This window comes from Rousettus aegyptiacus, unplaced genomic scaffold (assembly GCF_014176215.1).
Source record: "Rousettus aegyptiacus isolate mRouAeg1 unplaced genomic scaffold, mRouAeg1.p scaffold_m13_p_3, whole genome shotgun sequence".
Lineage (NCBI taxonomy): Eukaryota > Metazoa > Chordata > Mammalia > Chiroptera > Pteropodidae > Rousettus > Rousettus aegyptiacus.
The window spans coordinates 57,098,419-57,117,110 of NW_023416306.1; the positions used below are offsets into that span (position 1 = coordinate 57,098,419).

Sequence of the window (18,692 nt, forward strand, 5' to 3'; positions counted from 1 at the left end):
ATTTGGGCTTCAAGTTCTAATCTTCCATGTTTCTGTGCAGTTGCCAATAATAAGAGAAATGGCTGGAGGTATAGAAATATAATTGATGAAGACGCTGTACCCTAGAATCAAACTCTGATCAACTACAAAGGGAGGCATTGAGAAAGTCCACGATTAATATCAGCTCAGAATTATTAAAAAGTGATCAGGTGGTAAGGGAGTGTTGATTCATATGGAACATAGTAGAAGACTGGTGGACAATGAAATATCAAGATGATAAAAGAAGTGGCATTAATATGTTTCCCTCAGCTACTCTTAGTTACAAGTTTGACCAAACCCACAGTGAGGGCTGTCTACAGGTAATACTATCACATTTTAGTTGAATCTATATATTAATTGCACTTTGGTACATGTGTACATGCATTTAAATATTTAGTATACTGTTCACTTCATACTATATGTTCAGTCATTCTTAATTATTTACAATTAAATAGAACTGTTAGAGAAAAATCAAATAATTAAAGGGCTCATTTGAAAACTGTTAAGGAGCAGTTACATTAACATTGACTCCAAAGGTTCCAGAGTGCCTGAGTAGGTGAGACCAAACTGTGACAGACAGGAGTGGTCAAAGACTTGTTTCTTTCTGAGGACACACACTATATTTACATCTAGTGTTCCAGACCTCAGATTTTTATAGAGAAGATGAAAGGGACTCTTCACAGGTAGCTTACTTGGTCAGCATTGGTTTCTCATCATTGACTGGAGTGACCTCTACTGAAATGGTTTTAAGTATCTTATGTTTCCCATCCGACAACTGGATTGTAAAGTCATCAGCAAGGTTCTCTGAGTCATCATGCACATATATCAACCTCATTCCTGGAAGAAACAAAAAGAGAGAAAGTAAATCTTTCTGATGACTGAACAATTTTAAAACATGTCACAGATAACCTGTTTTAATTTTTTAAGCCATTGGTATTAGCAAGAGATCATTAGTCAGTGCAATAGTGTGAAATTAAATAGCTTTATGTAGTAAGAGTACCCACTGAGTTTATTAAAATTTCCTGTTTAAATACTTTAGTATTTTATAAGGACCTTAGTTAAGTTCGGTGAGAAAAGAATATATTATTTAATATATTGTATCAGAACAATCGTGTCAAGGTGTTTATATGAAAGAGAAAATTAGTTCATTATTTTGGGAAAATTATAGTTAGATCTGTACCTCAAGCCCCTCAAGCAAATAACCAAAATAAATTCTAGATGAACCAAAATTAAATATAAAACTATTTTTTTTTAATCTACATAACATCCATCTGGAAATGCAAGAGACCCAGAAAGCCAAAACACTCTTGAGAAAGAAGAACAAAGTTGAGGACTCATAACTTTTGATTTCTGTACTTAAAAACATAAATTAAATGGCAAATAAAATATGGAAAAACTTATTAGTAACATTAGGGACAAAAATATGAAATATTACTATTTAATGATCTCATATATCAATATGAATCAATGGAAAAATGGTCAAAGGACCCTATCAGGCAATGCATGAAAGGTGAAACATATACGGTCAATAAACATAAAAATATGTTCGATTTCACTCATAACCTAAGAATTTCAAAGAAATATAACAATGAGACTATTATTGACTACCAAATTTGGAAATATTTTTTAAAATAATATCTATCATTGATTAGGAAAATAAGCATGTTTATGCCCTTGTGGCAATGGCAATTTTTTCTCCAAAACTATTATAAATAGTCACTTTTTTTACCACGTTATATCATTATAAAAATTTATGCAAAATAAATACTAAGAGATGTGCATGAATATTTGTTACATAAATTTATAAAAAATATTCACTAATATGTAACTCATAAAATCCGGAAATGAAAAGTTATCTGCTTATTTAAAAGAGGAGACAGTTATATAAGATTACAATGTACTACATCAATACAATGAAACACTAGCTATCACAAATCATGTTTTCAATTAATATTTAAATAGTAAAAAGATGCTTATAATAATTAATAATAATGAAACAGGTTACATAACACGATAGCAGTTTTACAAGTTCTATATGTTTGTGAGGTACTGGGATGTGTGTGAGAATATACTAAAGTTAAAAAAAAATGCAGTCATAAATGAATCAAAAATAAAATAGAGGTGAACAGCTAATCTCTAAAAATATCAAAATATTAATTTATGTGAACATTTTAAAAATTTTTTAAATGATTGTATAGTTCAAACTTCATACAATGTACTTAACCTAACAATAACAAATGAATGTTATTTTTAAAACACCAATTTTCTCAAGGGTAAAATTTCATTTATTATTCCTTTTTCCTGTGTTGTAAATTTGAAAAAATATTGTAAATATATCTTGTATTATTTGCTAACATGGTTATTGATTTGATAATATCATCATTTAAACTGCAGAACTTATTTCTTTGTAACTGATAAAAACTGTGAAATATATGAATTAGCATTTCAAATTCAAACATGAGATGACATTGTACAACTCTTACAAAATTAAGTTTAGGGCAGAGGGCTTGAAACACTATCTGGGGAAAGGAAAAATTAAAAGATGGTAGGAAGAATGTTGAACAAGTATGAAGAAGCACAGAAAAGAAATGATTTGGAGGGTCTGGATGGGCTCCCAGGAAGAGGAGGTCAACAGTAAACTGGTTCTGACGTCACAGTATTGGCTAGCCAAGGCGAAGGAGTAGGAAGGACCCTCCAGGCTGGGAAACCAAGTACATGAAGGCAAGGAGTGTGAGAGTAGGCCGTGATTCTAGAACCACAGTTTTCTCAAATATTTCAAAGTAGTTTTATAAATAGAAAATAAGGTCAGATTGATTTCTTTAAAAAGAGTAATTAAAAAATAATTCAGGCTCCTATTCTAATGTGTCATTTTTTTTAAAGAAGAGATTAAATCCTCAGAAAATAATGAATTATTATATATGGTTCTGTATTTGTTCCAAATGTGGAAATTTTGGCAGACAAAGCTCTTAAAATTTAGCTCCATGACCTGAGTAGTTTTAAAAGGAATTTTTCAGTATGACATTAAAAGTTTGAGCTAAAATACCAAAAATCACAAATATCATTTTTACTGATGTCCTAAAAGTAAAAGAAAGTCCATTATTTTCTTTATCATTACCCACTATCTCTAGCTGGAACTTCATGCCCTACATGAATCCCAAGCCAAGAGAAAACCCTTGAGGAATAAATAAAGTAGGTGAATGACATTTCTTCGCTTCCTATTTTTGTGATTTATTATTATCTTTTCTAGGTTAAATTGTTAAATCAACAACAAATAAAAGTGGAAACATGACATACCATTCTTGAGATGTTCCATGGAAAAGTTGTGAACAAGTTCATGCTTCTGGCCATGTTTGGCTGGCTGCTCATAATGAGAAAAGTTTTTGCTAAACACCCTATTGGTGAGGAGGCCATGACGTGGTTTATGAATGATGCTGAACAGCAAGTGGTCCTTGGGAATGTCCAGGTCAGCAGCATTGATGATGGAAGAATCCAGTTCTTTCATCTGACCCTCATGCACCTAAACGATGAGTCAGAAAAATCAGTTGCATGCAAAATAAAACTTGTCTTTCTTTTATTCAAATTTTAACCTATGCTATTGCAATTTTTTCATGAGTTTTTGTGTAATGAGTCCTAAATATTGCTAGTTTCACATGACCTTAGAAGAAAAGAACAAAGCTATTAAGCTCTCTCCCATTTTTTCTGAGGATTTCAAAGCACTTTACTTCCTTAATAGACAAAGGATATTATATGTATGTATGTATATATCACATGTAATTTCATAATTCAAAAGGTATATATGTATATACTATATATGCAGCATATAAATATGAAATTTTATATAATTTTATAATTCGAAAGTTGGGAAAACAGTAACCAAAAGACACTTGCTTTCTAGAAATGACAGACAAGTTCAGTTGTGAAACTAAATATAGATCCTTCACTTTCAGATTCTAATCTGTTATTTTAACCTCATGAACCTTGTTCCTTTCACAATTCTTATGTTTCAGTTTTAGAAAAGATACAAATATCTGCTATACATACTTGGGGCATTTGATATTTTTAAATGTTTGTCATTACAGTAAAACCTTCTGTATTTCAATCACAATCACAAACAATTGGGAAGGGTGCTTCTGGATGAACTACCTGACCCCTCTTCCACACTCCACTTCAGCTTTCCCACTCTTTTAAACACACAAGAACGGAATGTTTTTCATTTCATGTCACCTAATCACTTAGAACTTGACATAGTACTTACTGTCTTGTTTTTTTACTGATAGTAAGAATAAAGAGAAGAAATATTGTTTTCTATTTTGAAATACAGCAAGATAAATAATGAGTGTACAAATTTAACACATGCTTATTGGGAATCTGCAATGCCATTATGCTACATTCTGTGGAGTATACGGTTATTCTAAAAAATAAAAGTCAAATGGAGATGTGAAAGCCTGTTCATCAATAATTGCAATGCAAGGAAGGAAATGTATATTGCTACTAAATAGGGATAAATGAGAAGTACAAAGGGGTTGAGGAGACCAGGAATGCTGTCATGGGTGAGTGGGCATTTTAGCCTTGAAGGATACATGTGATTTAGATTTGTGAAAATACCCTTTCTCTTTAAGTTCTCTTGTTGACTTTAAGGAGAGGCTTCCTGTAATCACTTTTCGAATTTGCATAAAGGAGAATTATTTGCTATATCTGATACTTGGGCTAAAATGATGCTGGTTTTCTTTTATCAGGCCTTATTAAGGATGAAGATGGCATTATAATTTAATGCATAATGATGTAATTATGAAATTGTCTTTGATGGTAACTAGTCTTTTTATATAAGAACTTTAGCAAAGAAACCTAAAAATATGCTCTATTTTGGTAATTAATTCCACAAATATAATTTTTGTACATGCCAATGATGTTTTTGCGTAGATATAATTTTCTATATGCTTTTTGCTTACAAATCAAGGATTATATTATACCTACTATTAGTTATTTAAAAAATAATTAATTACATAAATTATAAATCTTTTCATATCAACATTGAATTCTTTTTAAACATATCCTTCTTCATAGAGCTTGGGACTCCCAGACTCACTATATGGCAAAAAATGGTATATTGGTTCACAAGAAAACTGGGAAATTCTATTGAAAATATGTGGGATGATTTTTCCTATTTAATTATGTATTGAGATTATAAGAAAAGGTTTAAATTAATATACATGAAATACAGATACTTGATAGTAGATGGGTTTGAAATGGATTATAATGACTTAAACTAAAACCTCACATTATTTTTCATGTTGCACAAAACTTGATGGAAGCCCAGCTAGCTACAAAATAAATATACTTTTTGACAAGAAAGCAATATAAATATGACCATTTAAAAATATCACTTGAAGCTTAAAGCCAGTTCTGTCAATAACACATGAGGCTCCACGTTTGTGACTCCTCAACAGTTTCCCTAAGAAATCCTCAGGTAAAAAGTGTGGTTACTTTCAGAGATGAGCAAAAATAATTCCCCAGTGGCCTAATTATTTCAGAAACCCCAACTCAAAACCCTAGATAGACACAAGACAATAGAGGTAAGTGTAGAAGAAATCACTGGTAGACTTTTTTTCTGTCTCATAATTACTTTAGCACTCTCCAGAGAGACCCATGTTCTAACTTAAGAGGAAAGGCAAGAGCTGGCTTTTAAATCACATCCTGAGATGGCTCTCACAGAGCATTAAGATTCAACAGAAAATTAAAATTGGGTGTGGACTTGCATTTAGAATTTGATGATTTTTTAGTGAAAAATAAGGCACAATAATTATTTCAAAATAGATAATGTTTGCTTTGATCAATGTCAGAAAAAAAGAAGACAAACGTAACAACAATAATCCAAATAGCTCTTGTCTATTAAGGGTCTACTATGTGCCTAACCAGCTAAACCATCGTGACTACTCTGAAAGAAGATCTGATATATAATTTACAGATGAGAAAACAGAAGCATACAAAAATAACTTACCCAGGACCCTACAACTAGTAAACAGGTGCTCCCGAATCCCTCTTGCTCCAAAGACTGGGCTCATCCTTTCAACTGGGATTTGCTATACATATGTCTGAATTAAATAATAACACGTAAAAAATAGAAGTGTTTAAGCCTATGGCCATGCTGCCCTGAACAAGCCCAATTCCATCTGATCTCAGAAGCTAAGCAGGGTCGGGCCTGGTTAGTACTTGAATAGGAGACCACCTAGGAAGATTGAGTGCTGTAGGCGTAAAAAATAAAAAGTAAAGGATAAGGTCCTTGCAATCTGTGAGGTCGACCAAGGGTAGCCTTGCCTTAAAAAAAAATGAAAAGACTTATACATAATTAATTATTTTTTAAAAAGTAGAGAGGAGTAGGTACAATATAATCTTTGATTTGTAAGTAAAAATATACAGAAAAAGCACACATACATATAAATATCATTGGCATGTGCACAAATTCTTTTTGTGGAATTAATTACTGAAAATTCAATTGATGGAGAGTGACTATGAGGAGGAGCTGCTGAAGAGGAAGAATTTCATGTTTCATTGTGTATGTTTCTCAACATCCTAACTTGTTTAATAACATACACTTATTACTGTTTAAGGATAATAACTGTTATCTAAGGGGTGATTTTATGAGCCTTTTTAACTACATACTTGAATTTTTAAGTAAAACTAATAAATGTTATTATATAAAAACATTTTTAAAATTGCATAAAAAGGATGATCCAAATTATACTTATTAAATTTCATATATCTTTGTAATTAACTATATAGAAAAGATGCCTGTAATTTGTAAGTTAAGAGTCTTTGCCATTATAGCATTGGTTAAGAGGGTACCCTGTGGAATCAGACTGCCTGTGGACAAACCTCCTATGTGTTCTGTGATCTTGGGCCGCTTAGTTAATCTCTTTATACCTCATTTTTTCAGTTACCAAATGGCAATAATAATACCATCACTTTTAAAGCCTATTGTGAGGATTAAATAAGAATACAGAGCGTTCATCCTATATGTATACAACTATACTTCATGCTCACATTTGCTATATTTTAGTGATTATTATCATTACCATCATCATTATTACTAGATTAATATTTTCATGTGATTGTATTATATGATATAGGTTAGATGACATAAACTTAATGTGTTAAGTATTCCTGAACCAATGTAAATGGACTGAGTGAAAGTAAAGATAATAAAATGATGAGAGAGAAATTGAAAATTTTGATCTTACAGTAATATTCTGTACCACAAAGTCAGGAGCTTCATCATTTGTGGGGTTGATTATAATGTAAAATGGCATCTCCAGGGAGCGTTGCTTCCCGTCTGTGACATATACTGTGAACTGGTCGGCCGTTGGTTCCATCCTTAGATGTCTAGACTGCACATAATTAATGTGCAAAGCCTTCATGTCTTTCCACTGAAACAAAGCTAGAGCACACCAAGATGGAGCAGGTAAATGAGAAAGGCATTTTTTTTCCAAGCTGCTACTGCTCCTTAATCCCTAACCCAATAGCCTATTTTTCAGCAAAGCGAATAAGAGATCATGGCAGTTGACCTAAGAATCAGCTATCAGGGGCTGCTACAATGACTGTCAACCATCAACATAAAAACAGATATCCATAAATACTAAGGGAGGATTAAAATTTGCATGGAGAAAAGAAGGGTGATAACAGGTAGCCAGGATGGTAATGGCTTCATGACCTCTCTTCATGTACTTGGAGTGAATGTCAGTGAGATCTTCTCTTAAATAAAACCACTTCTGTATGAGCAGTTCTTCCCACGCTTCATTAAGAAAGAGACATCTCTTTCACATAAAGGCAAAACAAGAATCAATCAAGTATCTGCTACTTGACATCTATATCAAGCAACTGGTTAGACTAAGTGAAATTAGCTGACCTGCCATTTTGGTATTTTGGCATTGCCTTAGATTAAGAGAAAAATGCTCTATGTTGTGCATTAAGTTACAGGAGAAATTTCATAAACTTTAATGCAATTAATCTTTCCCCCCAGCTTTATTGATAAATAATTGACATATAAATTGTGTAAGTTTAAGGTGATGATTTGACACGTGCATATATTGCGAAATGTTTACCACAGTAGGGTTAGAGAACACATCATTCACCTCATATAATTATCATTTGTTGCTGTTGTTATGGTGAGAACATTAAAGCTCTACTCTCAAAGAGACTTTCGAATATACAATGCAGTCTTGTTAACTGCAGTCTTAGAACTGTACCTTAGAACCCCAGAAATTATTCATTTTCATAATCATTATCTTCATAAGTGAAATTTCCTTCTATTTTGAAGTAAACTCATGTGCATGAGAAATTTCATAATAAAAATTAAAATGAAAAACAATAATACTTAAAAGTATCAGTTCTTTAAGAATTCCTTAAATGTATACGGTGTTTTGAATATTTTTGATGTTATTACCCAGTTCTTAAGTATGATCTGGCCAATAGATCTATAAACACAGGCAAGTTATTGCTGGTCATGAAACTGTGACTTACCTATACTTATGCCCATATTGCTTTTTTCAAAACCTGCAGAAGGGAGTGTGTTTTCCAGGTAGCCAAACTGGGGAGGAGAAACCAAAACAAACTCCAAGTCATCTGCGGCAGTGTCAGGGTCAGTGGCTGACAAATGGTTAATGGTAAGAGCTGCTGAGAAACCCTCTTCTACCACAAACATGGTACCTGCATACAAATAATAACGCAATTATGACTTAGCGTGAAATTCTCTAATCAGAATAGTGAGGATAAAGGGAGTGCTTGAAATTCCAATTCAGAGAAGCCTCCCATATGCAAATATATTTCCATGGGAGATGTTCATTTCCTTTGGCATAATTCTCCTTATGGTGAAAATATTCAGGGGTAATGAGTGGAATTTAATTTGACTTATGGAATTATTTTTTTCTTGTACAAGCAAGCCAGACAATAATGGGAAGACAGCAGAAATACTAAATGCTCCAGTACAGCCCTTTAGTCATTCTCAAGGAACTCTGATTTCCCTTGTGTCTCTATAGAAGTGACAAATGAAAATAAGAATTGCCAAACTGTTTTAATGATAAACCACTAAATGTAGTTTATGTACTCTTCAAGATCAGTTGTTACCTCTGTTTGTCAGAGTGTTAATTGCCTGCAAGCTATTATGAATTGCTCATAACCAACGTTTTTTTCATGCCTTGGTGTTTAATTATTCTGCAGGGATAACGCTTCTTTTCCAGAACATTGCTTGGGAGATAGTTTGCACATTTCAATAACATTCGTACATATGTTTATATTTTTTCTCTGAGAGACAGAACATATACATAACGCCTGTGAAGAGATGACTTCCTAAAAAGCAAATAAGGTTAAATGTATATAAATGATCTCCCTGGTATACTCATTCTGTTCTAATAGAAATTATTATGAATCAAATAAATTACTCTCCAGCTGGCGGATAATATTTTCTCATGTGAAATAAAACCAGAATATTTGAGAATTTCAGTGCTGTCCTCATCCTAACACACACACGCGCGCGCGCGCACACACACATACACACACACACACACACACACACACACTTGCATTTTCCCTCCAAACAGAATTATCTAAAATCTTAAACACGTAAATTCTTTTGCTCAGCAATCTTTTATAGATTTGAGGTTTTCCACAAATTTGTATTAAGGCAATTATTGGAGGCAGTTCCCTATGGTGTTTTCTGTTTTGACTATAAGTGCATTATTTCACTTTGCCAAAGGTATGCCACTAGGTGAGATAGTAAGATTTAGGAGGAAAAAAAAAACATTGTCACCTATTGCAATTGAAGGTGGTTGGTTGTCCACTGGGTATACTGTGATGTTGAGATCATATACGGGAAAGGACTCATGAAGAGGAACAGATGGATGTGGTCCATTGTAGCAACAGCCATTCACAAAAGGGCCTGCTTCTCCATCCGAAACCACTAATGTAATAGTATCATAACAAGGCACCCGGCCAATCTCACCACCTGGAAGACACAACTATAGCTGAAACCTGAGTTTTTAAAAATATAAAATACCAAGATGAAATCTACTCAAACCTCTTCTACAAATATACAATGTCAAGAAAAAGAACTTATGTGGTAAAATATAAAACTCAATTTTATCACTATGAAAGTAAATAGTCATGAAACTAATGCAGAAATGCTTGCCCATCTGTTACCTTTGATGAAACTCCTGCCAGACATCTATCACCATATGGAGGGGCAAAATGGGGGCTAACAAGGGTCTGGCAGTTCACAAGTGAACAAGGGAGAGACATGAAACTAGACCAGTGATGGTTTCAATCTTCCCTCATAATTGTTTAGTGTTGGGACGAACCTCAGGGAGAGCAGAAGGCACCCTTGTCCCTTTGACAACTGTCTGCCCGTTTGCATTAACTACCTTAAATAAACAACTATCAACCACATAGCAGTTCCAAGAAACAGAAGAAGCTGGATAGGCGAAACACAAAGATAATCCACATCTTTGTTATTTGTTTCAGTATTTTCCTCATTATATGACACCCGAGATGTTAATGAAATAGCAACAGCACCTGGAAAAGAAGTAGCATTTATTTTCATTTTCTTTTCACTCTTTGGGGCTTACACCTATAGGTTTCAAAATGGCCCCAACTTATGCAGTGAGAGGAAGAAGGAAGATTATAGTTTATTGGCGAACAGTAACACACTCTCAGGTTACTAACAGCACAGAGATAGGAGTGCTCACTACCCAGGGGACAGGAAAGTTCTACAGATGTGCTTTTGGTAATTCTCAGGCATAACTTTGAAAGTGTCAAAAGGGAAGAAATTATGTTTGAAGTTTCAATGAGACTAGGGCAGAAAAGACGAGAGACGTCATCTCTTCTTACAAAATACATTGGTTATACCTACAGAGTACTGTGCTTGACATTATTACCCCTGTTTAAAAAAAGAGAGAAGAAAAATTGAGAAATGATGTTTTTGAGCAACCAAATGATTAAAGGATGAGAAATCTAGGTTTTAAGGAAAAATAGAGTTGAAGTTGAGAGAATTAGAATTAAATAATCAGTCATCAATCTTAGAAAAGTAAAAAATAAGAGGCCTGTCATCTATTCATAAACATAAAAAACAAATTGGCTTAAAGCATGTTTATTATTCATTCGATAATATGTATTTAATATTTAATGTCTACTATGTGACAATTAGTGTTCTGGGTGCTCCAGCCGAGAAAAAGGCAGACGTTTTGAAAATGTCAAGACATTTCGAAAGAACGTCAAATGTCCAAAGAGCCACTGTGTGTCAGGAACTGACACTGTCTAATTGTAAAGAAATGCAGTTTGGTTAGAATATCACAGATGTGTGAATTTATTAAGTAAAGCCATATGAAACTGCCACTATTGAAATATTACATTTACCTATTAAATGTAAAATTCATATATCTCCGTACAGGGTGCCAAAGATGAAAAAGATGAGACTACTGGCTGACACTCCTGTGGGGGCTGGGCACACAAGCCAGAGACAGTCAGAAAAGTCTTTCCAGATGGCTTTGCTGGCTTTGTACTAAGCATTAGATAAGGGAGAGAACTAGGGAAGAGGACCTGTAGGGAGAGGGAATCAGGAAGAGAGATGAAAAAATCATTCCAGGAAGAATAGACAGCTTAAAAAAGAAAATAGTACATTCAGTAACGATAATTACGAAATAATGGAAGCGTAGTATACGTATATAGAAAAAGCTGGAAAAGAAGCCTGAGTATTAAGCCATGAAAAAAGGCTACAACACAGGTAAGAAGAATTCTTTACCTTAAAATGGAATAAAATCTAAGGACAGGATTTAAACTTAAAACTCTAACCATGGTGTTATTTAAAAGAAAAATATTGAATGACTTTATGTTGCATAAGAGAATAGCGAATTAATGGTGTGCTTTTATATCATAAAATATTATTCATTTATTGAAACTTATGTTTATAACTTTATAACATTTAATACATATTTTAATAAACATTTTGGGGTGATAATCTAAACAAAAAAGTTAATCCAGAAAAACTGAAAAAGGAAAATAGGGTAATACTGAAATATTAACAGCAATTATCTTTGAGAGTTAAATAAAGTGGTTTTTCAAAACTTTATTGTACTTTTCCATATTTTCCTAGTTTTCTGCAATGAGCATATATTATTTTCATAGTCATAGAAATCAAATAAAATAATGGTGACAAATCATTCTCTGTTCGCCTTTCTAATCAACAAATGGAGGCAAGAGCAAACCACTGAAACTTTAGAACTTATAATACTGTGGTTCTTTATACTCATTCTAGCCCAGTGCTAAATTAACTATCAATGGAGTAACTGAGTGAATGTTACAAGAAAATATAACATTAAAAAAAAAACATTTTTGAATACAGTATTTCCCTTAACTTAGAAAAAAAGCAAAACAAACAAACAAACAAACAAACCCTCCCATCTGTTTGAAATAATTTGTTCCAATGTTCTACTAGGTCTTATCAAAAAATATTAACTAACATTCCCTTATATGGCCATAATGGTAGAAGAGATTTATAAATGTGTGTACCTGTTGTTTAGCACCTAGAATAAGGCACTGCAAGAGAAGCAGATTCATCTTCCTCCCTAATTTATCTACACTGCACGAGCCTGCCAAAGATGTTAAAATTATATAACAAACAACAATTATTGGTTTTGGGATCTTTCTGCCAGTCTATTTGAAATCTATTGGGAGGAATAAAAAAAAAAGTACTTAGTTTGAGCTCTTGAGAGATACTGAGGGATATCAAGCACCTGGGTTATGATCCCCAAGAGAAGAAAATAACCAATGAAAGCTTTCCTAAGACTAAACACAGATAAAAAGATAGATACCATTAAAAAAAAAAAGATGTCTGGAGGAGTGATTGGAATGTGCCAATGTACCACACTAACTTGCATGAGATAGCTGGTATCCTAATAACAAATCATTGTTTTCCAAAGTACATATAAAAATACTATTTCAAAATGTTTTCTCTCATTTCCAAATTAATTCTTAGCTATCTCACTCCTTGAGTTTTTTTCCTTCCTCACTGTTTGCATTCTCTCTATAAATCTCTTCAAATAAGAAAATAATTTGAAGTTTCATACCTCATTTCCTCTACCACCCTCCTGGTACACATACCCAATTACACTTCCTCCATGGAATTTATAGGTTAGAGAGGCATGTGGATGAGTGCAATAAAAGTTAGCTAGAGGAAGTACATGGTGCCACCACTAAGGAAACGTTTCCAACCCAGAATTCAGAAGACCTGCAAAGGATGATGTAAAGATATGTCACACTGTCACCTTTGCATGTAAATGAGTTTGCCTACCCATTTAAATGAAAAATCCTTTACAGTAGGGTATGGATTATACTCCTTTGTAGCCCATAATGCCTAGTACTATGCCTTGTACATATCAGATGTTGAATTAATATTTTATTTATGTGAACTTTTTACATGGGGAACAGATGCCACCTGAGTAACAATACAATATGATGCCAAAAATGTAAGCATGATGCTAATAAGGAAGCATTTACTGCATCTCTAATCCATGTCCACCACTGTTACGTGCTGTGGACAAGTTACACAAGACACCATCTTTGCTTTTCAGGAACTTAAAAGGCAAGCCAGTTACGTCTTAGGAGCTAGATGGTGATCAGTAAACTTTTAAAAATAATAAAATAGTTATCTTAGGGAGCTTATTTCAGGTATTCCTGTTATAATGTTATGATTTATGGATGCAGAAACTGCCAAAGTCATCATCAAATGTACCAAAATGCAGAGGAGAACAATACAATCCCAGAGTGAATTGAAGATCTGCATGGAAGCATCATGAACAGAGTAACAATAACATTTGCTCTTCCTCCACTCTATGAAATTTATTACATTTGAAATCAAAAATACTTCCAAGAATAGTGATCCTACTTGAAAAATGGGGTAGAGGCTACTGTGGCTGCTTCTTTTTTAATGGAAGCAAGCATTGAGACTGTTAGATTATTGGAACCTACAGCAAGGAGTGGGGTTAAGACTCTGTCATATTACTTGCATCTCTTCACTCAAACTAGTCACAATGCCATCACTTACCTGTGTGTTTGTATGTCACAGTCCCTGAGATGACATCTCCCTGAGAGAACTGATCCACTGTGACTCCAGCTTTCCTCACTACCCCATGCTGTGGTCCTTGGGCAATAACAAACATCAGTTTCAAGTCATCACTGTCCACGTCAGTAGCACAAATGTATTCAGAGGTGATGACTACCTCATCGCCCTCTGAGCAATGCATCATGGGAATGAGGTCAGCCTTTATGATTGGTGGCTCATCATTCACAGGGAATACCTAAGCAGGAAAAAAATTCATGTTTTCAAGAAAAAGAAAGCAATGACAAATTGCCCAACTGGTAATCCATAGCTCATAGCTGGAATGACAGGCATTTTCAATCTTCCAGACATGTGAAATAATAGCCATGGAATTTGGCCAAGCAGTCTGTATCTTTTAACTTTCCCCATATGAACCATCTTGCAAGAAATGACCCACATGAGAGACATTTTAGGTAGGAATGGGAGAGTACAGTTATGGTTTGGGACCCAAATCTCTCATTTGTTTTTAGACAGACAAAATATAAATGTAATATAAAGCATCCTTCTCCAAAGCCCCTATCCTCCTTCATTAAATTCACACATATTCTAGAGGAAATCTGGTCCTTGTGGTCTGATGCATTTACATTTACCACATCAAAGTTATTTATATTTCAAATTACTTAGTGATTACAAAGCTTCCCTCTACCCCCAACTTCCTGCCACCCAGGAAGTTCATTTGGACTTAAAATAAGCAGCAGCTGCATTTCAAACATTTTGATTTAAATCTGAAACTTCATAACAGTTAAATCAATGCCAGATTTCAATTTGACAAAATGTTTTTCTCTCACTGTCATGAAAATAAAGCTCTAAGTATAAGGAAAAGAAAAGCAACATGAGACCACACTGAATTTGAAATGATGGTGGAGAAATTTGAAAAATCTTGTCTTCTAAATGGGAATAAAGGACATTCTTCTTCTCAGTTCACAACCACAACTTGGTGTGTGCTGCAAGTTTATCAAGTCTGGACTGTGAATACTCTCAACCCCACATCTCCTTCCCCCATGCTTCAGCCAATGGAATCTTTGTAAAATGTAGCTTCCGTCAAGTCACTGCCCTGTGGGAACCTTCAGCGGCTCCTCAGCATGTCTCCTAGGCTGTCTTTAACCTCATCTCAGGCTATGGACTGCCTTTGCCACCTCACTCAATTTTCACCCTCAGACACTGCATTCCTCACACCTCAGGTCTTTGCATCATGTTTGCACTCTCTCTCTCTCTCTCTCTCTCTCTGCCCCTCGCCTGGTCTGCTTTGCCCGTAGCTCTTTGCTTGGCTATCTCTTCCTTCATGGGTTGCTCAGGGAAAACTTTCTTAAAAACTCAGACTCATTTAGGGACTTCTAATGCTTACTCCCTTTACTTCTAAGGTTTACCCACTTGTTTGTTAAACACATCCATATTTCAACCAATTAATTATTTCAGTGATAATCTGTTTAATGTCTGCCTTCATCCCTTGCCTATAAGCTCTAAAGAACAGGGGCTTTATTTGTATTGTTCATCATGATATCCCAAGCATCTAGCATAAAACCTGGTATATAGAGGACATTTATTAAATATTTATGAAATAAATGAATAAGTGAAGGTAACTATGTATGTATCCCCTTCTATTTAAACAGTTGTTAAACTCTCCAACAAGTATATATGAAATTATGTTGATACTTTCCTTTAATGGATAGAGGGATGGGGTGATGACAACCCAGGCTTATTTAATCAATGGTAAAAAAAAAATGTGTATAATATTCTATTTTCTATTGGCTCATTAGGAAACAATAGCTTTTTTTCAAGTCCTCTGAGTGGATTCATTAAAGACTCTCTTTATTGTTGTTCTGGACTCTCTCTAATGAATCTCAACAATACATTCATGATGACCATCTTGTAGTAGTTCATAAAATAGCCTCAGCTTTCAAAGAGATAATAAAGTCAAAAGGCAACAGAATTAAAAACATTCCTCTGGGATAAAAATCAATCACACATAATTGTCCAAAAATTGCTTGTACCTCAGATTGGCTTTCAAGGGCCGTGCCCTTTGGTCTAAACAGTAATAATAAACACACCGTTTTCCCCAAATGCACTACTTATTGTCATTAATAAGGAGATAGGGTTGAATGTTTTGCCCCTGAAATTTACTTTTCAGAAAAAAAAAGTGACCCAGAAAAACTTTCTCTCTATATAAAAGTCTACCAATAAAAAAACATTTCTTTCTTTTTGAAGAAAAACTGAAATAATGTACTGTTATTCTTCTAGGCCTCAAGGCTTAAGTGGTAAAATGGAAGGAAGGAGTTCTGCATTGTGACTGGCATGGATAAATACTCGGGAAATGTTAGCAAGCATGAAAATGACAATCACCTGGTAATTTACAACTGTGGCAGTGGTGGGGTGGAAGGAACACTGGCCTAAGTACCAGAGAGTGGAGGTGCCAGCCTGTCTACACAGTCAAATTAATCATGTCATTGAATCTTTTGGACCTAATTTTCCTTCGCTATAAAATGGGGGTAATTATTTCCCTATCTAATTCTTAAAACACTAGATGGATGTGATCACTCTTAATTAATTACAAACTGTAAAATATTTTATAAACACATTATCACTAATAATTTCATATCAGAAAGACATGATAAAATTCAAGCAGAAATAGAATTTGGTACAGTAAGAATAATTAGTGGAATGTGTTTCCTAGGATGCAGAGAAAAAGGAACAGTCATACACTGCTGGTAGAACTACAAATTGGTACAGCCACTATGGAAAACAGTATGGAAGTTCCTCAAAAAACTAAGAATTGATCTACCATATGATCTAGCAATCTCTCTACTGGGTATTTACCCCAAAGACTTTAAAACCCATAACTGAAAAGATATTTGCACTAATGTTCATAGCATTATTATTCATGGTGGCCAGGACATGGAAGCAACCAAAGTACCCTACAATAGATGATTGGTAAAGAAGCTGTGGTACATATATACAATGGAACATTACTTAGCCATAAGAGATGAAATACTGCCATTTGCAACAACATGTATAGACCTCGAGATAATCATGCTAAGCAAAATAAGCCAGACATAAAAAATTGAAAACCACATGATATCACTTATATGTAGGATATAAACCTAAAAGCAGCAAACAGGAAAAACAGAGACTCATGGACATGGACTGTAGACTAGTAGTTACCAGAGGGGAGAGGGGAGGGGAGGAGGGAGGAGTAAGGTAGATAGGGTAAAAGGGGTCAAATATGTAGTGACAGGAAGAAATTTAACTATGGATGGTGAACACACAATACATATGTCTTACTGTTGAATTGTACACCTGAAACTTATTGGATTTCATTAACCAACGTCACCATAATAATTTTTTTTTAAAAAAAAGAATAATTAGTGGGTCTTCCAGGAGCATGATAAATCTTTCTGCAGACCTTGTTTGTCACTAACTATAAATACCTGCAAAATGTATGAGTTATGCTTATGCACTTGAGTGGTTGCTCAACAGATAAACTTGAGGGTTCCCATTAGACTTTTGGGCATGTATTAAAACTTTATTGAAGACTTTTCTTCATTTGTCAAAAGGAGGAAATAATCATCTCAAACAGACCTTAGGCCAGGGGTATATAGTACAGGAATTCACAAAGCAACACCACGCACATACAGTTATGGCTTCTTCCAAACAACAGCGAGAACTACAGTGACCAGCTGCTAAATTAATAATTCTGAGTGTTACAGCTCAGAAACAAAAGCAATAATTTACATATGGAACCAATTACTTTTTAAACTAAGTATCTGGATTTGGGGTCAGAGAACTTCTATCTTTAAATGGATTGGAAAGAGAAAAAAAACAGTAGCCCACTTCACCAATACAACTGTGTTCTCTATTGCCTGCCCTGAGACATTCAAAGACATAAGCAAGAATCTTCTTGCTTTGGAGTCTATGTGTTTCTGTCCAGGACTCTAAGGGGCTTCCAAACCAGATGCTTTATTTCTATCTGAACCCGGGAGGAAACTTTCTACTCACCTCAATGTGTAGAACAAATTCTACTGAATTTGTGCCATCTGTGACCTCGCAGAGTATGTCATCCTGAAGTGTCTCAGATCCATCGTGCTGATACCTGTGGGGATGACATTTGTCACTAACCTTGTCTCAAGGCCACTATGAGGGTACACTGAGATGCCTGACACAAGAGCTCTTTTATGGCTTTGGCCATATGTTCAATAAGTAAACAACAAAAAACACAGCCTAATCATGAAGTTATATATTTAACTACTCAAGGATATCTAAATGTAAAATTGCTCTGCCATGGAAAAATGTGTTATATGCATTTATAATTTATTCCTAAATCAAAAAACAGCCCTTTAGCTCGCCACTGTGACAACGAGAATCAGCTGATGAAGCTCCGTTTACTTAGAGAAAACACTGGCTGGGGAGAGGAGGACACTGTGACAAAGCAGTAGACAGGCGGAAGTGGGACGCTGGGCCTGGATGACTCTCCCTCCTCCTCTACTTTTAAACTTGATTTTTATGCTGGAGCTCTGGATCTATTCAATTCTCTAAA

The 18,692-nt window shown here is 34.5% G+C and overlaps 1 protein-coding gene and 1 pseudogene across 12 annotated transcripts in view; one reads left to right on the forward strand and one right to left on the reverse strand.

The window, feature by feature from the left end:
* FREM1 (FRAS1 related extracellular matrix 1) overlaps positions 1 to 18,692 on the reverse strand; it is a 136,439-nt gene that overhangs the window by 55,602 nt on the left and 62,145 nt on the right. For 11 of the 12 annotated variants that reach the window (XR_004956340.1, XR_004956341.1, XR_004956339.1 and 8 more), the window contains 7 exons: positions 18,155 to 18,248; positions 14,108 to 14,360; positions 9,821 to 10,015; positions 8,536 to 8,721; positions 7,257 to 7,453; positions 3,313 to 3,535; positions 711 to 855 (listed from right to left, as the gene is read on the reverse strand). Coding sequence is in view for 9 of the 12 variants with exons in the window: in XM_036239391.1 (XP_036095284.1) it covers positions 711 to 855; positions 3,313 to 3,535; positions 7,257 to 7,453; positions 8,536 to 8,721; positions 9,821 to 10,015; positions 14,108 to 14,360; positions 18,155 to 18,248 (1,293 nt within the window). In the remaining 3 variants the exon portion in view is untranslated. Of the gene's footprint in view, positions 1 to 710; positions 856 to 3,312; positions 3,536 to 7,256; positions 7,454 to 8,535; positions 8,722 to 9,820; positions 10,029 to 14,107; positions 14,361 to 18,154; positions 18,249 to 18,692 lie in introns of those variants that run through there. The other variant, XM_036239400.1, reaches the window with a different exon arrangement.
* Positions 6,151 to 6,269, forward strand: LOC118600781 (annotated as a pseudogene).